General features: G+C 40.0%; 1 protein-coding gene across 1 annotated transcript in view; it reads right to left on the bottom strand.

Moving 5' to 3' along the window:
- Positions 1–2,010: 2,010 nt before the first annotated feature.
- LOC133751344 (zinc finger protein 260-like) overlaps positions 2,011–26,101 on the bottom strand; it is a 44,066-nt gene continuing 19,975 nt past the window's right edge. Inside the window, exons 2-4 of the mRNA XM_062181342.1 lie at positions 9,771–9,897; positions 9,434–9,526; positions 2,011–5,992 (exon numbers count right to left, since the gene is read on the bottom strand). Of these exons, the coding sequence (XP_062037326.1) occupies positions 3,984–5,992; positions 9,434–9,526; positions 9,771–9,894 (2,226 nt within the window). The 5' untranslated portion in view covers positions 9,895–9,897 and the 3' untranslated portion in view covers positions 2,011–3,983. The remainder of the gene's footprint in view (positions 5,993–9,433; positions 9,527–9,770; positions 9,898–26,101) is intronic.

Below are 26,101 nucleotides of genomic sequence, written 5' to 3'. Positions count from 1 at the left end.
CACATAATGATCTGTGCTCCCCATGTGGGACCTCTGTCCTTAATGAGTTGTACCATGAGAATTAACAGTAAATCTACTCTTCAAACACCTGTTTACCTGGAACCCTAGAAAAAGTGCTCAGGCAAGCAATATTGTGAAAAATTAGTTCTAAGTAATATGAAAGATAACCCAGACAAAACAGCAGTCCAGCAAATCATTCAACCTCACTGAAACTACCAGCAGCCACACCATTCATTTTCTATTAAATCTGTTTATAAGATTTAATTTGATAAACACTTGTAAGAAGCTGTGAGGACTTAAACAGAGATGAAGAGCTATTTCTAATGGAGGTGGAATGGATTACTTGCAGAGCTATTATCTAGATGGGAAATAAAAGAGCTATTGAAGCTAGATGCATCCTAGCATTTGTAGCCCTGTTATCAAGGGATGGCCATGCAACCTAGGTAAAGTGTTCCTCCTGAGGGTATCCTGAGGAATTAACTGAATGTAAATCAGATTTATGTAAATCAAGTAAGGACTTTGTAAATTGGAAGGGATAAAAACACACATTTTCAATAAAAATGAGGGCCACCTGTAGGAGAAGGGAGTAATACAATAAAAAAGGTTATAAAAATTATAGTAAAGTTAAATTAATACAAGTGTACTACAGGGGCCAGTGCTGTTGCACAGCAGGTTAATGCCCTGGCCTAAAGTGCCAGCTTCCCATATGGGCACTGGTTTGAGACCCAGCTGCTCCACTTCCAATCCAGATCTCGGCTATGGCCTGGGAAATAGTAGAAAGCCAAAGTGCTTGGGCCCCTGCACCTACATGGGAGATCTGGAGAAGCTCCTGGCTTTGGATCAGCACAGTTGCGGCTGTTGTGGCTGGCTCCTGGCTTCAGATTGGTGCATCTCTTGCCATTGTGGCCATCTGGGGAGTGAACCATTGGATGGAAGATCTATCTCTCTCTGCCTCTCCTCTTTCTGTTTAACTCTGACTTTCAAATAAATAAATACTACATTTATGCTCCTGCTTCTCCGTTGCAATGGGTACCACCTGGATAGACTTCATTCCGTATTCTTTTCAAGGCAAATAGGAATTGAATGAAGTAGAGTGGAAAAGGGGGATCATGAATGAAAAAGGCATTATGCATTCAGTAATACAGGAAAATTCAGATAAGTGTTGTGACTTATAGGGTTTGAGGTTGTCCCTTTAAAGAATGAGGGTGATGTGTGGGATAACATCTACTTGCATATTCAAATAGACCTTGGGTAGTGGAGTCTAATCCAGATGTGCACACAGATAAGTTGAAATTTCTCATGGGTATATAGGTCACCACAAACTCATTCCCTTATGCTGCACACAACACTTATTTTCCAGGGCTGGAGTACACCATTATGGCTGGAACATGTGTCACTTGATATGCCTATGGTCACATCACTGGTTTGCACAATAATGTGGGGAAAGAATCCTGGGAGGCCCACAAAGCATCCATAAAACAAATAACTTTGTAATTGATGAAGATGGTGTTCCAAATAACTGTTGCAACAACTGTTTCTCAACTTTTAGATATTTATTAACAAAATTTACATAAGAGAGTACAGTTCAGTTCATATACTTTATCCCACTCACAATAATGAGAAACCAAAACTACAGGTTGTATAAGAGAAAAAAATTCTGAAGAACAGTTAACCACTGTCACAATTCATCATGAAAACTGCCCCAATACTTACTAAGGTGTGATTCCACCAAAGAATTCTTCCAAACAAATTATACTTCAGGGACTTCTCTCTATAATCTTGCTATGTTTTGTGGAAGTTTGCCTAATAATAAAGGTATTTCCTATTACAATAGTCATAGGTAAAAGTCTTCCTTCTGTTGGTTCACTCCCCAGATGGCCACAATGGCCAGAGCTGCCCTGATCCAAAGCCAGGAGCCAGGAGCTTCTTTCTGGTCTCCACATGGGTACAGGGGCCCAAGCACTTCGGCCATCTTCCAAAGCTTTGCTAGACCACAGCAGAGAACTGGATTGGAAGAGAAGCAGCTGAGACTAGAACTGGATTATCCTACTGAACCATGGCGCCAGCCTGTTTAATTTCTGGTTATGGTTTTTTCACATCTACTGCACTTGAAGGATATCACCTTTTTTGAGTTGCATATTTATGACAGCTTGAATACCATGAAAATATACATTCATTCATTACACTCCACATTCATTACATTCCAAAGAAACCCTTTGTGTGAATTCTCTGATGTATAGTGATCAATTTCTGACAAATGGCTTTTTTTCACACTAATATTTCTAACCTTTCTTCCTTTTTTTAACAATTTACTTTATTTGAAAGACAGAGTTACAGAGAGAGGTAGAGAGAGAGAGGTCTTCCATCTGCTGGTTCACTCCCCAGATGGATGCAATGGCTGGAGCTACAATGATCAGAAGCCAGTAGCCAGGAGCTTCTTTTGTGTCTCCCACATGGGTACAGGGCCATCTTCTACTGCTTTCCCAGGCCATAGCTGAGAGCTGTATCAGAAGAGGAGCAGCCAGGACTAGAAGCAGTGCCCACATGGTATGCCAGTGCTTCAGGCCAGGGCTTTAACCTACTGTGCCACAGCGCTGGTCCCAATCTTTCTTCCTTATGGGAATGCCTATTGTATGGGATGTAATTTCCAGCAAAAGGCTCTGTCACATGGTTATAAAAAGTTCTCTCCCTTGTTTGAACTACATGTGTTATGAGGTATTACTTCTGACAAAAGGCTTTCCCACACTTATTACAAGATTTCTATTATATAATCAATTTTCTGATGTTATATTGTGTGATTTTGGCAGAGTTTTCCAACACTCATTCCATTCATAAGGTTTCTCCTCCATGTGAATTCTGATGTTTTATGAGGTGTTACTTATGGATAAAGGCATTTACATATGCATTAGATCCAAAGTGTTTTCCCCCATATGAATTAGATGATGTGCAATGAGGACTGCATTATTGGAAAAAGCTTTCCAAGTCATTATGTCCAAAAGGTTTCTCTTCATGTGAATTTTCTGATGCATTATGAGATGCGACTTATTGCCACGGGCTTTTCTACAGTCATTGCATTCATGAAGTTTCTCCCCAGTGTGAATTCTCTGGTGTGATATGAGCTATGATTTATAACAAAAGGCTTTCCCACACTCATTAGATTCATAAGGTCTCTTGCCTGTGTGAATTGTTTTGATATGGGGTATAATTTATAGAAAAAGGCTTTTCCACAGCCATTACATTTCTAATGTTATTTCCTTGTGTGAATCCTCTGATGCAGTTGGAGTTGGAACTTAAGACCAAAAGTTTTCCCATAGTCATTACATTCATGAAGTTTCAACACTGTGTGCATTCTCTGGTGCATTATGAGGTTTGACTTTTGTCCAAAGGCTTTGCCAGTCATTATAAAGTTTCTGCCCTGTGTGAATTCTCTGATGCACAATGAGGGTTGACTTATGGCTAAATGCTTTTCCAGTTATTACAATCATGAGTTTTCTACCCTGTGTGAATTCTCTGCTATGATATGAGGTTTGTCTTTTGTCCAACGGCTTTTCCAAAGTCATTACATTCATGAGGTTTCTCCCCTGTGTATTCTCCGATGTTTCCTAAAGACTGACTTTTGTCCAAACGCTTTCCCCCACTCATTACATTCATGGGGTTCCTCCCCTGTGTGAATTCTCTGGTGCATTATGAGGCTTGACTTTCATCCAAAGGCTTTTCCACAGTTATTACATTCATGAGGTTTCCGCCTTGTGTGAATTTGCTGATGTTTCATGAGGCCTGACTTATGGCCAAAAGCTTTTCCATAGTCATTACATTCATAGGGTTTCTCTCCTGTGTGAATTTGCTGATGTTTCATGAGGTCTAACATTTGTCCAAAGGCTTTTCCACAGTCATTACATTTATGAGGTTTTTCCCCTGTGTGAAATCTCTGGCGTATGATGAGGTGTGATTTTCATCCAAAGGCTTTTCCACAGTTATTATATTCATGAGTTTTCTACATCATGTGAATTCTCTGGTGTAATATGAGGTGTGATTTGTGTCCACAGGCTTTTCCAGTCATCACATTCATAGGATTTCTCCCCTGTGTGAATTCGCTGGTGCATTATGAGGCTTGACTTTCGTCCAAAGGCTTTTCCACAGTCATTACATTTATGAGGTTTCTCCCCTGTGTGAATTTGCTGATGTTTCCTGAGGACTGACTTTCGTCCAAAGGCTTTTCCACAGTCATTACATTCATGAGGTTTCTCCCCTGTGTGAATTCGCTGATGATTCATGAGGTTTGACTTGTGTCCAAAGGCTTTTCCACAGTCATTACATTTATGAGGTTTCTCCCCTGTGTGAATTCGCTGATGTTTCCTGAGGTATGACTTATTTCCAAAGGCTTTTCCACAGTCATTACATTCATGAGGTTTCTGCCCCATGTGAATTCTTTGGTGTGTGATGAGGACAGACTTGTATCCAAAGGCTTTTCCACAGTCATTACATTTATGAGGTTTCTCCCCTGTGTGAATTCTCTGGTGTATGATGAGGTGTGACTTTCGTCCAAAGGCTTTTCCACAATCATTACATTTATGAGGTTTCTCCCCTGTGTGAATTCGCTGATGATTTATGAGGTTTGACTTGTGTCCAAAGGCTTTTCCACAGTCATTACATTTATGAGGTTTCTCCCCTGTGTGAATTCGCTGATGTTTCATGAGGTCTGACTTGTGTCCAAAGGCTTTCCCACAGTCATTACATTCATGGGGTTTCTCCCCTGTGTGAATTCGCTGATGTATGAGGAGGTATGACTTGTGTCCAAAGGCTTTTCCACAGTCATTGCATTTATGAGGTTTCTCCCCTGTGTGAATTCGCTGATGTTTCATGAGGTATGACTTGTGTCCAAAGGCTTTTCCACAGTCATTACATTCATGGGGTTTCTCCCCTGTGTGAATTTGCTGATGTATGAGGAGGTATGACTTGTGTCCAAAGGCTTTACCACAGTCATTGCATTCATGGGGTTTCTCCCCTGTGTGAATTCGCTGATGTATGAGGAGGTATGACTTGTGTCCAAAGGCTTTTCCACAGTCATTGCATTTATGAGGTTTCTCCCCTGTGTGAATTCGCTGATGTTTCATGAGGTCTGACTTGTGTCTAAAGGCTTTTCCACAGTCATTGCATTTATGGGGTTTCTCCCCTGTGTGAATTCGCTGATGTTTCATGAGGACTGACTTGTATCTAAAGGCTTTTCCACAGTCATTACATTCATGAAGTTTCTCCCCTGTGTGAATTCGCTGATGTATGAGAATGTATGACTTTTGTCTAAAGGCTTTTCCACAGTCATTGCATTCATAAGGTGAATTAAAACTCAGTGAATTTTCACAACGTTTACATGTAGAGAATTTTCCCCTTGTATTTAGTCTGTGATTTATTGCAAGTTGTGGCTGGTGAATGACAGGTTCAACATACCTAGTGTACTTATAAAATTTCTTTCCTGTGTGAGTTTGTTGATGCACATTGAGGCTAGAATTTTCATGGATAGCTTTTTCAATTGGAGTTACTTTTCCAAAAGTGACAGTTGATTTATTACAGTTTTCTGCCATATGAACCCTCTCAGATTTACAGAGCATCTTTCTTGTGAAGAATTTTGCTTGTCCAGTGGGTCCAAATGGCTGCTTCATGATGTGAATCTTGTCATGCTGACCAAAAGGCTCACAGAACTGGAGAGAACTTCCAGGTATCTTAGTGTTATCAAATTTCTCTCCATCCTGTAATTGATCAGGCCCACTGTGGGGATACACAGTGTGACATTTACTGAATTCCTCAGGCTTCAATCGTGAATAGGTTCCCTTTTTAATAATCAGTGTTGGAATATGGCTTGAATTTAAATTAAGGGTTTTTCTTAATTCAACTCTCTTGAGAGCTGATGTCTTGTTATTTTTCATAAAATCCTGATTCAGATTTTTGTCCTGACTTTCCTGGTTGATCCTAATCAGGTCATCCCTTTTCATGACCACTGAAATGAGAAAAAAGCAATCATGTCACTGAATCACATGTAACTGTTTCTCCTGGCATATTTATAAAGGGAATGAAGTTACTTGTTATTCAAGTGGTATTAGATTTTGAAAAATCAGTATGAGGTACTTATTTATGACCATTATATGGTCTTTCTCCTGGCTGGTGCTGTGGCTCAATAGGCTAATCCTCCTCCTGTGGTGCCAGCACACCGGGTTCTAGTCCTGGTCAGGGTACCGGATTCTATCCCGGTTACCCTTCTTCCAGGCCAGCTCTCTGCTGTGGCCCAGGAGTAGAGTGGAGGGTGGCCCAAGTGCTTGGGCCCTGCACCTGCAAGGGAGACCAGGAGAAGCACCTGGCTCCTGGCTTCAGATCAGCGCAGTGCGCCAGCCACGGTGGCCATTGGAGGGTGAACCAATGGCAAAGGAAGACTTTTCTCTCTGTCTCTCTCAGCCTGTCAAAAACAATTAAAAATAAAAAAAAAAAATAAATAAAAAAATATATGGTTTTTCTCCTTAATACATTAATGTATTAAAATGTACCATGAGGTTTCCCAATGTTCAAACATGATCCTTTTTACCATGGAAATTTTTCAAGTACGGTAGGATGACTTTTGTGCTATGATGTATTGGATGCCTGCATCTCAAAACAGAGTCAGTGTGAGCCCTGGCTACTCTGCTTTCAGTACAGCTCTCTGCCTATGTAAACCGGGAGGAAGCAGATAATGGTTCATATGCCTGGAAACCTGTGATACACCAGGGAAGACTAGATGAATTCTAAAGTTTTGGCTTCAGACTAGTTAGACCTAAGTGTTGCAGGCATCTGGGAAGTGAGCTATTAGAGGACCTCTCTCTTTCTCCTCTCACTATCACTGTGCTTTTCACAAAGATGAAATAACTATAAAATATTTTAAAGAATGGACAAATATTTAATAAAAATATTCACCCACTACCTGTCCTTTTTCTCTGTCCTTTTTCTCCAGCTTATTTTTATAAAAATTGTGTGTTTTTTTGCTTCTCTGATATTTCAACCATAAACATGAAAAAGTTTTACTGATCATTTACTTGCAGATGGAGAAGATTGAAATGGAGAAGATTGAAACATTTAAAGAGTATGATTTGAATCTATGATTATCTTATGTTCAGTCTTTCTAGGTAAACATCATTTGTGGGATTTTTCAAATGAAAAACTACTTTGTCTCTACTCTATGACAGCTTCCCCAAATTCCTAAGGACATCCGACACCTTCAGCTTTTCAGAAATACAACAGGTAGAGAAAAGTCCTAATATACCACTTTAGTTAAACACTCCCAATCAGTTTGAAGAATTTGTTTCTGCAAACCAGGATGTGCTCATCTTTGAAAAGTGTTTTCTAGCTCACTCTGAAATCATCAGTGCTGGTTACCTCCTCTCAATTCTTTCTATAAACATTCCTGTGTGATAATTAAAATTTCTGGAGACTTTTGATCAGTTGTCTCCTATTTTCATAGAAAGCTTCAGTTCCTATGCTTTTCTTTATCTTTTTGTTTGCTCATTTTTCAATGATACTGAAAAATAAGAGAGAAATCATACTTCAAACTCCACCCTTAGTGAAATCTGAGCCACTCAACATAAACCCACACAGCTACTTGACCTTGGGTCTCAAAATGTCATTACTTTTTTGGTGAGTCTAGGATCACTTATTTTCATGTTTTACATAAGTTCATGCTTAGTTTATGATTTCTTCTTTTCAAAGATTTACTTTATTTACTTGAAAGCTAGAATTATAGAGAGAGATAGAGACAGAGAGAAGTCTTCCATCTGCTGGTTCACTCCCCACATGGACACAACGACCAATGCTGGACCAAGATAAAGTTAGGAGCCAGGAGTTTCTTTCTTGTCTTCCACATGGGTACAGAGGGCCAAGGACTTGGACCAACCTCTGCTCCTTTCTCAGGTGCATTAGCAGAGCTGAATTAGAAGAGGATCAGCTGGGACTTGAACTGGCACCCATATGCTATGCTAGTGCTGCAGGCTGCAGCTTTAACACATTGCACTACAGCGTCTTTCCTAGCTTCATAATTTCTAATGTCACAGCACAGAGGCTTACTCATGACCATCTTTTTTTTTTTTTTTTTTTTTTAAAGATTTATTTATTTATTTATTTGAATGTCAGAGTTACACAGAGAGAGGAGAGGCAAAGAGAGAGTAAGGTCTTCCATCCAATGGTTCACTCCCCAATTGGCCACAATGGCCAGAACTGTGCTGATCTGAAGCCAGGAGCCAGGAGCTTCTTCTGGGTCTCCCTCCGGTGCAGGGGCCCAAGGCCTGGACCATCTTCTACTGCTTTCCCAGGCCATAGCTGAGAGCTGGATTGGAAGTGGAGCAACTGGGTCTTGAACTGGTGCCCATATGGGATTTCAATGCTTCAGGCCAGGGTGTTAACCCACTGCACCACAGCCCCGTCCACATGACCATCTTTTAATGGTTACTTATTTACTTGAGAGTCAGAGAGACAGAATGAGAGACTGAAACAGGTTTGCCAGCTATAGCTCACTCCTCAAATGTTTCCAACAAACCATAATTTCTTATTTATTTGAGAGGCATAGAGGAAAAAAAAGAAAGAGACTAAGAAAGAGAAAGTTCACATTTATTGATTCAGTCCTGAGCAATTTCTATGACTGGGCAAAATCATGAGTGGGAACTCTGAGCAATGAGCTAGAAATAAGTTTCTGGGGGCCAGCATTGTGGCATAGCAGGTAAAGCCACCACCTGCGGTGCTGCCACCACTATGGGCACCAGTTCAAGTCCTAGCTGCTCCTCTTCTGATCTAGCATTCTGCTATGGCCTGGGAAAGCAGTAAAAGATGGCCCAAGTTCTTGAGTTCCTGTACCCATGTGGGAGACCTGGAAGAAGCTCCTGGCTCCCGACTTTGGATCAGTGCAGCTCCAGCCATGACAGCCAATTGGGAAGTGAACCAGTGGATGGAAGACCTCTCTGTCTCTCTCTTTCTCTCTCTGTCTTTCTCTCCCTCTCCTTCTCTCTCTCTGACTTTCAAATAAATAAATAAATCTTTAAAAATAAACAGAAAGAAACACTAATCTTAAAAAAACTTTCTGTACATTACCTAGTTAACAAGCACTGAAGGAACTAATAAGTGCATGAAAGAAAAGGTATAAAAGTGTAGAGAAGGACAAGTTAGAATTTGGGGAATGTATCAAACCTAGATAAAAGCCTTAGTAACATCAGAAAATGACTGGATTTTTTTAAATCAAAGAACATCTTCACTAAGAACAAAAGTTAGAAAGATACTGGTATCTCTAAATACTCTAGAATGCCTGTGTCTGATGCACAAAACCAGCTGTCATCAGGAGTAAGGCTTGAGAAAAAATCGTGGAAAGAGCACCAGTCAACATCTGCACACTTTCTGCCTTGGCCTTCCTGTGTCTTATGTGTAGACTGACCTGGAAGGCTCTGATTCAGGCATTCTTCCACCATCCATGGCTCTGCTCCTCGCTCCAACTTGAAGATCAAGTCAGGTTTGGTAATGCAGTGCCCTATTAATGAAAACAATGTAAGACTTTGTGAAATCACTATCTTGGGTTATTTAAAGGACTATAGCTTGGTCCAGGAGCTATGCAACAAATGTTCCAATTTGAATCTTTTGTTAGATGGTAGATATTCAGATTATTCATGGACTCAAATTCTATATCTGTGCAATATTAAACATTATAAAGTGTTCCCTTGTTTGTCAAATAGCAAGAAAATGTTATCACTGGGCATGTGATGGGTGTCACTCACCCAAGGAGAACAGGCTGCTGTAGGTCTCCAGCATCACATCTCTGTATAGGGTTTTCTGAGCATTGTTCATTTTCTGCCATTCCTCCCAGCTAAAGTACACAGCCAGGTCTTCAAATGCTATCATCACCTGTAACATTACACTTCCAGTCAACATATTAACTCTGTCACAAAACAAACACTGACAGTTATGTATGGATATGAAGGAAAAAGGAAGGATATAGTTTTACATTAGACTTGTTGAGTGTTTAGAAAGCCACACAGAAGTATTCAATAGAGTCAAACCCATGATCTACAGGCTGTGAAAAATGCCCAAGCTGGAGGGAAACAGGAGGTTCAAATCACAAAGGCCACATCTGTCAAGGGGAATTGCACAGCAGGCTAGAAGAGGGTTAATATTGACTCTTGAATGGGCAATGTTAAGGGGAAGTATGTAGAAGCATTGAGAAAAAAAGGCAAAAAACCATCAGTGAAACTATGATGGGAATGAACAGAAAAGAATTTCCAGGAAAACACCATGCATATCACTTCCAATATGTCAGAGAAAAAAAATATATTAAAAGACAGGGCAGACATTTAGCTTAGCGTTTATGATGCCACCTCAGAGTGCCTATGTTTGATTTCCAATGCCAGCTTCAGTTCTTAGCTCCCAGATAATGCAGACCTGGGGAAGCTGTGGTGATGTCACCAATGAAGGAGGCCTAGATTCCATTCCTCAATCCTGGCTTCAGTTCTGCCCCAACTCTGTTTGGTATGGTTATCTAGGAAGTGAATTAATGTGTCAAAGCTCTCTCTCTCTCTCAGTCCATCAACTTCTTTCTCTATCAAACTAATAAATATTTATAAGTAAGAGAGAAAATACAAGTAAGACAAAGAATACAAATTAGCTTTTGCCCTTGTCTATGATTTTTCTACTGATAAACAATTGAAGTAACATTATACATAATTAAAGTGAAAGCAATAGAATTACTTGCCCAAAACATTCAAATGATAAACATTTGAAAGAACATTATACATAATTAAAGTGAAAGCAATGCAATTATTTGCCCAAAAAGAGAACCTGGGGATGTCTGCAATACAATCTGCCTGCTCAACATACAATTTAGCTCTCTGCTATGTCCTAAGAAAGCAGTGGAACATGGTCCAAGTACTTGGGCCACTGCATCTGCATAGGAGACCCAGCAGCTGTTGGGTCTTGTCTTTGGATCGGCTCAGCTCCAGCCTTTGCAATAATTTGGAGGGTGAGCCAGCAGATGGAGGACTTTCTCTCTCTCTCTGCAACTCTTTCGAGTAAATAAATGAAATCTTTAAAAAAACAAAAACAAAAACCCTCTGGTTTCCTTATGAACTGAACAGTGGGGAACAAAAGAATATGATAGAATGAATAAAGAATAATAAGTACATTAACCAAGAAAACATCAGCTTCACAGTGGAGGAATAAACCTGTAAAAGTTGAAATATATAGGAAAATGCACCCACCTATATTAAGTGGCAGAGATTAAACAGAAGTTATCACTGGTTTAATAAAAGCATTATCTACAAATTTTGTAAAATAATAATGTAAAAGTAAAAAGAAACTTTGAGTGTTCAAATAAATGAAGTTATCAAAGAGATAAACATTATGTTGTTATTAAGTTTATACTAAAGAAAATTAACAAATACACATAATGTATATTTAATACAGTGCACTTTACCAGTAGTGATTCCAAGTAGCACCTTTCCCTGTACTTCATCCCTTCACAAAACCCTGGATTGGGGCTGGCACTGTGGCCTAGTGGGTAAAGCTGCTGCCTGCAGCACTGGCATCCCATATGGGCACTTGTTTGATTCCCAGCTACTCCACTTCTGATCTAGCTTTCTGCTATGGCCTGGGAAAGCAATAGAAGATGTCCCAAGTCCTTGGACCCCTGAACTTATGTGGGAGACCCAGAAGAAGCTCCTGGCTCCTGGCTTTGGATTGGCACAACTCTGGCCATTGCAGCCAACTGGGGAGTGAACCAGTGGATGGAAGACCTCTCTCTCTCTCTCTCTGCCTCTCCCTCTCTCTGTGTGTAACTTTCAAATAAATCTTTTAAAAAAAGACCCTGAATTTCACCATTTTCTTGATTTACCTGATGAGATACCAATAAATGTGATAGAAATAGACAATTTGTTAAAAGATTTATTTATTTGAAAGAGTTACACAGAGAGAGAAGGAGAATCGGAGAGAGAGAGGGAGGGAGAAAGAGAGGTCTTTGAACCGCAGGTTCACTCCACAGATGGCTGCAATGTCTGGAGCTGTGTAGATCCAAAGATAGGAGCCAGGAGCTTCTTCCAGGTCTTCCACATGGGAGCAGGGGCCCAAGGACTTGGGCCATCTTCTACTGCTTTGCCAGGCTGTAGAAAGGGCTGGATCAGAAGTGGAGCAGCCGAGTCTCAAACTGGCACCCATATGGGATGCTGGCACTGCAGGCAGTGGCTTTACCTGCTATGCCACAGCACCAGTTCCAGAAATAGACAATTTGTAAAGTATTTGCCTTCTCAGATTTTCTTTTTCTGACAGTTATCTTCTGAAAAACCTTCCTGTTGAAGAGATAGTATGTAGCCAAGATTCACCACAAACCCCAGACACTTAAGTGAAGTCTCAATCAGTTCCCCAAATGATGAAACTCTCATTTCTGCTCCCAGACTAATCATAGGAATTGTCAAGCTGAGTGAAGCCCATAACACAGAGTCAGAACTGCAAATCAAATGGCTATTTGCTAAGCCATCGTGTTTTCTGATTTGTCCTACATCAAATGCTGATACATACCAGTAAGATTGGCAGAAAGTTGAATTACATGCAAACTACAATGCATACAACTTCAAAATTTCATTTAGAAGTTCCCATAAAACAGGCCCAACATTGTCACATAGCAAGAAAACCTGCCATCTGCAATGCAAGCACCCCATGTGGCCATTGGTTCATGTTCTGGCTGTTCTGCTTTTGATTCAGCTTCCTGCTGTTGGCCTGAGAAAAGCAACAGAAGATGATCCAAGTACTTGGGCAAATGCTACAAATGTGGGAGACCCAGAAGATGATCTTGGTTCCTGGCCTCATTCTGTCCTGGCCCTGCTCAATGCAGCCATCTGTGACGTGAACAAGCAGAAGGAAGATCTCTCTGGGTCTTTCCTCTATATACAATACTTTCAAATAAATTTTTAAAAAACTTAGAAAAAAGCTCCTATAAACACAATTTTGCCTATCAATTAGACCTTAGAAAAGCTGCTGATTAAAAAAAAAAAAAAAAGTCCTGAGATTCACACAAATAAATTATCTGGAGACCATAAGGTTGTTCTTCACATTTCAGCTTATATATGGTCATTGTGTTCTTTTGGTTTATATTTTAAGAATCTTGTTATCACATGAATATGATTTAATATAATTTTACTATTTCAGAAAGCAGGATAAAGGTTCACAGTAATTTTCTGTAGCTGCATGTATACTGTATATTGTTCAAGAATAAATTACTGAAAGGGGGAAAATTTTTATGATATGCTTTTTGTTTTTTTAAAAGATTTATTTATTTATTTGAAAGTCAAAGTTACACAAAGAGAGGAGAGAGAGAGAGAGAGAGAGAGAGAGAGAGAGAGAGGTCTTCCATCCAATTGCTCACTCTACAAATGGCTGCAATGGCTGCAGCTGCACCAATCTGAAGCCAGGAGCTTCTTCTGGGTCTCCTACATGGGTGCAAGGACCCAAGGACTTGAGCCATCTTCTACTGCTTTCCCAGGCCATAGCTGGATCAGAAATGGAGCAGCCAAGTCTTGAACCCATGCCCGTATGGGATGTGGGTGCTTCAGGCCAGGGCATTAACCTGCTGTGCCACAGCACTGGCCTCATGATATGCTTTTTGAAGTCACACTCCAAACAGCATTAGGAACAAAAAGGGAAGACATGCTCAGGGAAGTTTTCTAAAGCAGTATTATTTGAACTGGTGATAATTTCTGAAATGGATCTGAAAAATAAATGTTTTTTTAATTAAGTGTGGCAAGATAGAGAATATTAGACAGAAGTTAGGGTGCCGGGTATTTACAAATCATGTGACATTACTCAAACTACTTTTCTCCTGAAATACAATTTGTTTCATTTTTTTACAGAGATCCTAGCAAAACTCCTTTGAGCTACCAGGAAGGACTATTAGAATACAGGGGGCAGCGGCATAGCCCAGGTAACAAGTATATGACAGACTAGGTTTCACAGACCTCCATTTCTAGAGATCCTGGCAGTAGAATGAAGTAATGGGCATGTGGTAGGAAGCAGTGCATATGGTGACTCTCAGATACGAGAGGTTATCCCTCCACTCCAGGCTGCATCCTTAAGACCACTGTCTTCTAATCCACTCATGCCTCTCTTTTGAATGCTGGTCCAGAACTTCTATTACCACCAAGTCTTGAAAATAATGGATGAGGTAAGGTAATATCAAGTATATCTGGTTCACTCTGGTCAGTATGATCCATAACTGCTTGGACCATGCAACTAGGATCTTTACAATTCAATGACTCTTGTCTCTGCTCTTTGAGCCTTGAGGTGTTGTCTCAGAGAGCATTAAGTTGTATACTGTTAGAAAAGATTCCTATGTGTGGAGCTCCCTTCTTCAAAAACCATAAAAATTACTAACTTCCAAAGGAAATGGGACTGTCCCCCAGTACCCAAACTTCCATGTTCCAAGAAACTATGTATTGTATAAGTACAGTAACCTCAAATGAGTAGCACTGGACAGGCTATACAGTGCAGGATACCAGAAACTTCATTTAAAGAAGATACACCAGAAACCCCATAAATGCAATTGCAACACAGCGTAAGTCAGCCTGCACACATCTCACAGTAAGGATATTTCATTAGTATTGCTGCTACGCTCATCTTAGAGATGAGTAAACAGTGACAGAGATGCAACCTACATTCAGCTCATATACAATTCAGCTCAAATGGTCTGAACACCCATCTCCAGCCCAAGGCCATCTTGCATGAGACAAGTTGTCTACAGAAATTTTAGAACCCCTTTCTGTATACCTAGAGACCGACTGGACTTCTATCAGACACATCATCTTTTTTTGAAAAAAGATTTATTTTTATTTATTTGACAGGCAGAGTTACAGAGAGAGGTGAGACAGAGAGAGAGGTCTTCCATCCACGGTTTCACTTCCTAGTGTTTTTTTAACAATTAATTAATTAGAGCGGCAAGATGGTGGAATAGGAAGGGAGCACACTGATAGTCCAGGAGGAGACAGTTTAATAAAAGTGGATATACTGCAGGGTCAAGGAAGAGTAGGGGAAGAAACAGCAGAGGAAACTCTTCAGGAACTAGTGATTCACAGTGGACCTGCGTGGAGAGTGTGGGAGCCCAAGTTCGGGACACCAGCAGCAGACTCAACACAACAGCACTGGAACACGAGGTGAGCTGAACCTCAGTAGCTTGAGACACCAGCAGGAAAGCAGAAAGAGGGGACTACAGGGAATGAGGCTTGAAACCCCATGGGAAAAAGTTCACGAGGCTAACTAGAAGGGAGAGAGGAAAAAAATTAAAAAAGTGACCGATACAGACACAAGTTTCTCTCTCTCTGCTCACCTCTCAAAGGCGAGCAAGACAAAGAGCAGGTGCCATTTTGGACATACGTCATAAGCAGGGTGACCTCAGGTCTGCACCCGCCCTGAGCCTAGCAGAAAAACCTGACTCTGCGGGGGAGGGGTGAAATAACAGGAGATTAGGATCTAACTTGGCAACCCAGAGGGAAACTGCAGGAGAATTGGAGCCCACACCAAGGGCAGCAGAGATTCCCTGTGTGGTCCTTGGGAAAGAGCTTCAGATCTCTGGCTCCTGTGGGTACATCATTTGCCTGCTAACTACCTCCAATTCTGTTCAGCTGTGTGGAATTACTTCCCTTTTGAATCAAAAAAAAAAAAAAAAGAATGAAAGAAAGAGATTTACCATGCCTAACCTGGGAGTGTCACCTTTGGTACACCCTCCACCCTGAGGAACCAAACAGAGCTCTCAGGCCACACTCATCTCAAGCCTCTAAGGCTCCATCGAAAGCAGACAGTCCACTTAATATAGACCCATAGTATAACAAGAAAAAACACCACAGTAAAGAAACCAAATATCTCCAACATGCCAAACAACAAACGCAAAAATCAAGGTAATAAGAACAAGGAAGACACCATGACACCCCCAAATGAAAAAGACACCCCAATTCAGGATTATGAAGATGATGAGATAGAAGAAATGCAAGAAGCGGATCTCAAAAAATTGGTAAGAACGTTAAGAAGTTCTCAAAAACAAATTCTTCAACTACAGAAATCCTTAATGGACAAGATAGAAAATCTCTCTTGTGAAAATCAAATATTAAGGAAGAACCAAAATGAAATGAAACAACTAGTAGAACATGAAACTGTGATAGTGATGAGAAATCATAATGAAATGAAGAATTCGATATATCAAATGACAAACACATTAGAGAGCCTTAAAAACAGAATGGGTGACGCAGAAGAGAGAATATCAGACTTAGAAGACAGAGAACAGGAAAGGAAACAGGCAAACCAAAGAAAAGAGGAGGAAATTAGAAATCTAAAAAATATTGTCGGGAATCTACAGGATACTATTAAAAAACCTAACATTCGGGTCCTAGGAGTTCCTGAAGGCATGGAGAGGGAGAAAGGATTAGAAGGTCTTTTTAGTGAGATACTAGCAGAAAATTTCCCAGGTTTGGAAAAGGACAGAGGCATCTTAGTAAAGGTGGAGATCCTCACCATGACACGTTATAATCAAATCACCACAGTGAAACATAAAGAAAAGATTCTAAAAGGTGCAAGAGAGAAACGTCAGATTACTCTCAGAGGATCTCCAATTAGACTCACAGCAGACTTCTCATAAGAAACCCTACAAGCTAGAAGGGAATGGCAAGACATAGCCCAGGTACTAAGAGAGAAAAACTGCCAGCCCAGAATATTATATCCTGCAAAGCTCTCATTTGTGAATGAAGGTGAAATACTTTTCATAGCAAACAGAAATTGAAAGAATTTGTTGCCACTTGTCCTGCCCTGCAAAAGATGCTTAAAGATGTGTTGTTACACACAGAAACATGGTCATCAATATGAAAGAAGGTAAAGGAAGGAAACCTCACAGCAAAAGATCACAGGAAGCTCAATTTCTCTTTGACAGAGAATTAAACTCTGATGCTCTGTTAAAGCAATGTGTTAAAGTAATCTATTATGTTCTCTTGATGTCTGTTAAATTCTAATTGTTCAAAAACAGCTGAATTTTTATGAAGAGCTATGGGTTATTTAAATATGTACTTATTTTCAAAGATTTGAATAAAAACCTTGTAACAATGATCAAATTTGGTCTATGTTATGTCATGATTTTAAGAAATCTTAATTCAACCAGATATTTTGGATTTTGAGCCTTCTTGGCATTCTTGACAGGCATTCAAAAAATCAAAGTTTCAAACAATCTGGACTCTAAAATTTCCAGTAAATCCTGGACTTTGGTTTTTTCCAGTTTGGGCCCAACTGAAAAAATCAAAGGACCTATGTCTTTCAACTTATAGAGACACCAACTAATCAGGCTATTTGGATCATATTAGAAGTACTGTCAAGATGTGATGTGGTACTAAATTTTAAGTTTCTATAATGGAAAATGCTATTAATACAAATGTTTGAGAATTAAAAACTCTAATAATGATCTTGTGTTACTAGACATGATAGTTATCTTAATGAGAAAGCCCCAGAGACCTAAAGGGTTAAATACTTGTAAAATCCTACAGGTGCTTTCAAAAATACTGTGAAGTAACCAAGTGCCTCTTGTTGGTTGATGAGTTTATAATTTTAAACATGGCAACTTAAAGTCTTTTGTCATCCACAGTTATATATGATTTGCTGCTCATAAAACTAAAGTGTTGTTGGTTCTGTGTTTAGCTGTCCTCTTATAGGTTCCTATGGACTTTTTCCAGCCACTTCTATTGTATTCAGTACTTTGGGATGGCTCTGTAAACAGATGAAGCCCATAATGTATTAACAGTACCAACTGAGAGAAAGTATGGTTAACTGTGGTTACTAAAAACAAAAAGCAATTCAAATCAATTGGCAATCTACAAAAAGAGTTAAAGATTTTAAAAGCTATTATTAAAATTGCTATATTGGTCTATTATGTTATGTTATGTGTGTGTACATATTGTATGTCCACATGGGGAAATTTTATTAAGAATTTTATTTTAATTGGCTTATAGATAAGATTGTCCATAAATTTAAGCTGCTAAAATTAATCAAAGATACATTTTAATTTGAGTGACCTGAATCTGTGTATCATATGTTTTATACTTGTTGGTAGAAACTAAAAACATTTTATATGGTTGTGCTTAAGTTTACTGGTTAAACAAACTACACCATCTTAGATATTTAAGAGGTGTTTCCAAATACATGATTCTTAAAATTTCTAGAAGGCATTGGACCTTCTGGTAAATGTTTTCTTAAGTTGTTATCTAATGGTTGAAATGGTTTGCTAAGTATTCATGTGATATTGCTATTTTCAGCAGGTGATCTAGGACTTGCTCCCTCATTTCTCTATTCTAAGCCCAACTTGTTCTTTCATTTCTCTATTCTTCTCAAGGTGGGAAACTAATTCTATTATGAAGGAATCTATAGGACGCACAATTTAATCTTTAGACCTTATAAAAGAGATGGCTAACATTTTTCTGTAACAGCATAGCCAAAATAAGAGCTTAAATAGCTAGATTTAGTTCACCATCAGCGAAGTAAACAGTAAGTAGAAAAAACCTCCCTTTCAGACCAAAGGGAAAGAAAGTTTTAAAGTGAGAATATAATTTTCCTCATGGGCATTGTCTACCTTAGAAAAACTACTACAGAACATGCCTGTGACTATAGACTTGTAGTTCAGGCCACCGAAGATTAGAGATGGGACTTGGGCACTCCCTTGACTTACATCCTCTGGTCTGCTTTAACAAAAACCAGGAGGAAAAGAAAGCTAGGCATCAGAAGCAATGGGTGGCAGGCCTATTAATGGCTGATCTGGACAGTGATCTGCCCTCAAGGAGACCCAACAGGCCAGTCCACTGCAGTGGCTTTCAATGTGGTAAGCCTGGGCTTCAGCAGAAGTCAGCTTGTGAAGAGCCCTGGCAGCTCTGCCAAGAGTTGGATCACTGGAAATGGACCTGCCCTGGAGTCAAAAGATGCCAAGGTCAGAGCCACAGATCTTATTGGCTCTAAGCTGAAAAGCCCTTCACTCAGCCTAACTTCCAAAGTGACCACTGCAGCTGAGGGGATGGCCAAGTAGGGTCAGCAACATTGCAGGCAGAACTGTAAATTTCTTGTTAGAGATGCCACCTGCCTTTACCTGGCCAGCTCTCCTCCCAGGCCAGCCAAGTAATGAAAGTCAACAGAGTGCCTTCCCCCAGGAGGTTCACACCTCCCTTAGCATGTACCCCCTGTGAAGAGATAGATAGGTCTGGGCCTCTTAACTTACAAGGCCTAAAGCCCAACAGATTATTATCAAGCCCCTTCTATCTGGTTCTATTTGCCTCTGAGTCAGAAAACTTAATTGTAGCTTAGACAGCACCTTTGTTAGCACATCTAATAATGACTCTGTCCTTTGTTCTAGACCCTATCTAGCACACTTGGGCCTCATTCCTTCATAATCATAACCTCTACTCTACCTCCAATGGCTCTACTCCCAACCTGTGTGTACTGATGGTCCTCTTCCCCACTTAATGCTGTATAATTGTTCAGACCTGGTTAATGCCACTCTTAGGATCATTGGTTACTATCCTCACTCTGTCTTTTATGACCTCGTCTAAATATGATCAGAGTTGGCAATCTTGGAAGGCTTCCATAGCCTTGGTAACTCATGATGAGAGCCTAGGGTGGTTACTGGCGCCATAAACTAGAGTGTCAATTTGTTGGGTCAACAACAGGAGTCACTGTGCACTTGCTTCTTGTGTGGGATCTCTGTCCTTAATGTGCTGTACATTTTGATTTAATGCTATAACTAGTACTCCATAAGTATGTTTCACTTTGTGTTTCTATGTGGGTGTAAACTGTTGAAATCTTTACTTAATATATACTAAATTGATCTTCTGTATATAAAGAGAATTGAAAATAAATGTTGATGTGAATGGAAGGAGACAGGGAGCGGGAGAGGGGAGGGTTGCGGGTGGGAGGGAAGTTATGGGAGGGGGAAGCCATTGTAATCCATAAGCTGTACTTGGATATTTATATTCATTAAATAAAAGTTTAAAAAAATAAAAAATAAAAAAGATTTATTTTTATTTGACAGGCAGAGTTACAGAGAGAGGTGAGACAGAGAGAGAGGTCTTCCATCCACGGGTACACTTCCTAGATGGCCACAAAGGAGCTGTGCCAATCTGAAGCCAGGAGCCAGGAGCTTCTTCTGGGTCTCCCATGTGGGTGCAGGGGCCCAAAGACTTGGGCTATCTTCTACTGCTAACCCAGGCCATAGCAGAGAGCTAGATCAGAAGAGGAGCAGCTGGGATTAGAACCGGTGCCCATATGGGATGCTGGCACTTAAGGCTAGGGCATTAACCTGCTGAGCCACAGTGGTAGCCCCTTATCTTCTGACAAAAAAAAAAAAATGCTTGAAAATCCAACATTATTCATCCCTTCTATGGCTTTGGAACTGAGGATCTACCACTGGTATCCTTTCTTGAACCAGCCAAGGTCTATAAGGGTGTACCTGAATGAGAGATTATAATGCCTCTGATCTATAACTGCACCTATGCCACCAAGAGACAGGAACTGGTCCTTCTCTACAAAGTTTCTTTTACCCCCACACTAACATTCACAGACATAGAAACCAATCACAGTTCTTGAGCAATATGGGGACAGCTTCAGGACCAGAAATTCTCTAAAGGTGGTGGGAGTGATTGCAATGGCATATGCTGAGAAGGACAACAAAGGAGACTTTCCATCATCTTTCCCTGTTGATATCATGAGCAGATGAAGCTACCTTCCCTGTAAAACAGTGCACACCTCCATTAGGAAGAAAACTGCTGGAAAATCAACCTCTTAGGATACAGTGGGCGTACCTAAAAATGTGTATAACTACATGAAGTGCTCACATAATATTTCAATTCCTCATTAATTCCTGGCTTGGCAAATATAGTATGTTTCTTTCAAATGTATGTGGAGAAATTAAAATGTGGAAAGGATTTTTGGAAATTGTCATTAAATATAGTATTTTTTTTTTCAATTCTCATAATTAAATTGTGGTTCTAAAACCCTCAAATACTTCTACAGATTTTTAGAAAAACCCTCCAAGGACTCTTTTTAACTTAGCATTTAAAGAAGAAAATAATATCCCTGAATAAATCATTTTTAATCCTTTAAAATGATGCTTGATCTTACTTAGTAAAAGAATTTGTGGACCATCAATGGATCATATTTCACAGTAAAATAGTAATAATTTGGTGGATTAATATTGTTGGAAAACAGCATGAATGCCTTGTAAAATCTTTGTGAATATTTAAAAATGCATATTTTTTTTCTTTCTTTTCTTTCTTTTTTTTTTTTTTGAAAGGAAGAGAGTAGAGAGAGAGAGAGAGAGAGAGAGAAAGGTCTTCCTTTGCCATTGGTTCACCCTCCAATGGCCACTGCAGCCAGTGCACAACGCTGATCTGAAGGCAGGAGCCAGGTGCTTCTCCTGGTGTCCCATGGGGTGTAGAGCCCAACACTTGGGCCATCCTGCACTGCACTCCTGGACCACAGCAGAGAGCTGGCCTGGAAGAGGGGCAACTGAGACATAATCCGGCATCCCAACTGGTACTAGAACCCGGTGTGCTGGCGCCGCAAGGTGGAGGATTAGCCTATTGAGCCACAGCACCAGCCAATTACCTGTATATATTTTTTTCTTTTTTCTTTTTGACAGGCAGAGTGGATAGTGAGAGAGAGAGAGAGACAGAGAGAAAGGTCTTCCTTTTTGCCATTGGTTCACCCTCCAATGGCCACTGCAGCCAGCACATCTTGCTGATCCGAAGCCAGGAGCCAGGTGCTTCTCCTGGTCTCCCGTGTGGGTGCAGGGCCCAAGCACTTGGGCCATCCTCCACTGCCTTCCCGGGCCATAGCAGAGAGCTGGCCTGGAAGAGGGGCAACCAGGATAGAATCCGGCGCCCCAAATGGGGCTAGAACCCGGTGTGCCAGTGCTGCAAGGCGGAGGATTAGCCTGTTAAGCCACGGCGCCAGCCTAACTATCTGTATATTTTTAACAAAGCTATCTTAAAAAAAAAAAATACACCTGCACTTAAGTAGTGGTTGCTGCCACAAATTAGGCAAGAGAAAAATATTAGGGTGTCATGGAGCTCCTGCTTTTACTTCTCTTCTTGTCTAAATGAGAGTTGGCATGAAATTATAGTCAAACTCTTGAGGATTTGTGTGATGGTCTCATAGGCCATTGACAGTTGGCCCACAGCTATTGGTCATTTTTTCTATAGATAGTGTATGAATTGTGCTATTCAAATGCCTATACCATCATTGATCTGGTAATTGCCTTTCAGTGACTTCATTCTACAAATTGAGGGACCTTAGTTTTGAACTTCTATCTTATTTAGCTTCATCTCAGACCCAGAAGAAAATTATTGCTTAGTTCCCAGCATCATACAATGTAAACAGAAAATGAAGTTGTAGGCATCAAACAAGAATAGTATAATGAAATAGTGGATTGCCTTGTCCTTTCTAAAAATTATTGCTCCCTATAGTGGTAGCCACACACTTCTGACAGCAGGAGTTGCTGATTTTAGAATTACAGTTGTGAATTCTGTGGGGATTCCTGAAAATAAAGTGGGAAGGCAGCATGCAACACTCAACTGTTGTTGATTGATCTTTTACAACTCATTTCCTCTCACTGGTTTTAAATACCTTTTTTTTTTTTTTTTAATTTGACAGGTAGAGTTATAGTGAGAGAGAGAACAGAGAGGAAGATCTTTCTGCTGTTGGTTCACTCTCCAAATGGCTGCTATGGCCAGCACTGCACTAATCCAAAGCCAGGAGCCAGGTGCTTCTTCCTGGTCTCCCATGTGGGTGCAGGGGTCCAAGCACTTGGCCATCCTCCACCACCCTCCTGGGCCACAGCAGAGAATTGGACTGGAAGAAGGGCAACCAGGATTAGAACCTGGTGCTGATATGGGATGCCGGCACTGTAGGTGGAGGATTAACCAAGTGAGCCATGGTGCCAACCCCTATATACACCTTCTGAGTAATGACCAGCATTTATAATTTCAAGCACTTAGAAATAGGATCTCTAATACTTGATTTTACTGAATCAATAATGAAAAATACAGTCCCTAAGAAAAAAAGAGTGATGATCACAGAGTGAAACTAATTCAGGATCTGACAAGGACTAAATTTGAGGTCAAGCTTGAGCTACTTATCACTAATAGAAATATCACTACTAGAAACAATCAGTGTTGTCTGATCAAGTTTTACTAGATGAGAATGGATTCCATATTTGTGCCAGTTTGTGTCCCAATCTCTCTACTCCTGATCCAGCTCCCTGCTATTGAACCTGGGAAAATAGCAGCAAAAGATGGCCCAAGTATGTGGGCTCTGCCCACACCACAGAGCCAGCCCTAATAAATCTTATTAAAAACCTAAAGAAGGAAAATGAAAAATGTATAAATTATAGTTGTATATAGGTGTAAATTTCTGAAAAATATATAATTACATCCTTTTAGACATCTAAAATTTATTTTTAAATTATTTAATTAAAAAGATAGAGACATTGATTCTTAAGTCTCTTCAGCATAAGACATCAACTTTTCCAGGTTCTAGATGCACTTATTCACAGAGTTTCATAGGTGTAATTAGTAACGTGGCTCAAATAACAGTCTTACCCAGGGGATCCCACTAAATTTAAACAGGGTACTCAATACCATTTCAGAAAAGTTCCAAAATATGTATCAGAAGAAAAAATAATTTATTTGGTACATCTCATTTTAACTATAGTATTACCTAAATTTCCAATAGTCAGTTTTACTCAGAAAATCCCACAGGTGGGAGAGAAGGCCTAACACAGCAATTATTAAAATAAAAATTTTAAGCTACAACTTAGCTAGGGAAAATAACACTCCACAGGTTCCAAACTAAATAATTAAGATGACATAATAAAAGGAAACTCAATGTCTTCATGCATTAAAATTTATTACATTAGACTTAATTAACAAAAAGGTGATTATTCCAGCTCTTTCCCACTTGGCAGCCCAATTGTTCCTGTTAGATCTGGAAAAAAGTAAATGGCATCTCATGGTAGATTACTAAAATCTTAATGCTATATGCCATCGATTATGTCCACCACACTTTATATCTAATATCTAATATTAACATATCTGATGCCTCTTAATAGAAAAATGACCTGTCAACTATTACAAAAGTGGCAAATGTGTTGTTCAAAGTTTTTCCAACAGCCCCTTAGTCTAGTTTGCTTTCACTTTGAAAAGACACTTCTTCTAGGGTATACACAAGCATCTCATTGACTTTGCCATCAAACACAATTTTTGCAAAGAGTTTAACTACCCACCTTTTATCAGAAGCACAGAATATATCACATTGATGACTTCCTCCCTGAATGAGACTGTTTGACACACTTGTGAAGAACATACAATGCTAATACCTTTTAGTCCTTCCTGGACTAAATGCATGCCTCATTTAAAAAGTTGTCATGGATGCTACAAATCAGCACAGCTTAAATGGCCCCTGTCCAATGAAAAGTGCTAAAATCAGTCAAATTAAATTATGTAGGCACTATCATTAGTGCTCTCAGTGACTTCTTCACTTGTGGAGCTCATACGCCTTCTAAATTCTTTGCATCATCTATGATATCCATTACTTCTCAAGGGCTGTGATGCAAGAAATAACCTCTCTTGGAACCTTGCTATGTGCCAGTAAAATTAAATTAGATGGCTATTAAGTGTGCTATACTGGAAAAACAGTCACCTACACATCTTGAGCCTGTGATTCTACAAACCTTGATGTCTAGTAGGACTTTGGCCATGGATATATAACAGTAAAATGGGAGGATGGCTACTAAGGCCTCCTTAATAAATGATGGACCCAAAACTTGGCATACTCCATTTGGCAAAGGGGATGGCTTCCAATGTTTACTGTCTATGTCCAGATGTCAGGGTACTGCAGGAGGTCACTATTCTAACAATAAAAAAGAAAAACCATTTAAGTTCAGTTGGACACCATTCTGCTGACTGTTGATATCATTCCTGTTAATCTGGATGCCTTCACTGGTGACAATCCAGAGACCCAAAGTAGTCACAGCCATTATCTGCTAACAAAAGCTTAAACCAAGAGTTATGGATTTATATCTGTTATAACACAATTCCTCAGAACCCATTTAGTCCAAATCTTGAGAGTTGGAAGCTGTTATACTTGGCCCACCCATAAATAGGACGTTAATTGTGCCAGATGGGCTCTATATCCTTGTACTGCAAGGAGGATGTCACAGATATTGATGCTCCAAACTTATCCAGCTCCCTGCTTATGTGTCTGGGAAAGCAGCAAAGGCTTGCCCAAATGCTTGGGCCCCTGAACTCATGTGATATCTGGAAGAAGCTCCTATCTCATGAGATCAGCCTGGTCTAGCCCCAGTCATTACAGCCATTTTAGAGAACAAACCAGAAGGAAGATCAGTCTCTCCCTTTCTCACTCTAACACTGCCTTTCAAATATATAAATAAATCTTTTAAAATGTAATCATTTCAATAGATTCCTCAGTGCTCAATCATGATGACTTTTACTATCTTAAGTACATTTTCATTTCTTTGTTAAAGATCTGTTTATTTGAAAGGCAGAGAGGGAGCTGGTGTTTTGCAGCAGTATGCAAAGCTGCCATCTGTTATACTGGCATCCCATATAGTCACCGGTTCAAGTCACACTTGTTCCACTTCTGATTTAGCTTTATGCTAATGGTCTGATAAAAAGTGGAAGATGGCCCAAGTACTTGGGCTCCTGCCACCCCCATTGGTGACTCAGAAGAAGCTCCTGGTTTCAACCTGGCCCTACACTGGCCATTAGAGCCACCAGGGGAGTGAACCAGATGATGGAAGATCTCTCTATGTCTCTCTCTCTCTCTAACTGTGACTTTCAAATAAACAAATAACTTTAAAAATGATTTTTAAAATGGCAGAGAAACACACAGAAAGTGGGTGGGGAAAAAGAAGCAGAGAGGTCTTCCATATGTTGGTTCACTCTCTAAATGTCTGCAACAGCTATGGCTGGACCAGGCTCTCAGGTCCCCTAATAAGTAGTAGGTCTTGCACTTACGTAAAGGAACTGAAGAATTTGAG

The sequence above is a fragment of the Lepus europaeus genome, chromosome 22 (genome assembly GCF_033115175.1).
Source record: "Lepus europaeus isolate LE1 chromosome 22, mLepTim1.pri, whole genome shotgun sequence".
Taxonomy (NCBI): domain Eukaryota; kingdom Metazoa; phylum Chordata; class Mammalia; order Lagomorpha; family Leporidae; genus Lepus; species Lepus europaeus.
Note: the sequence above shows the minus strand (reverse complement) of the source record. Positions and strands in the feature narration are given on the sequence as shown.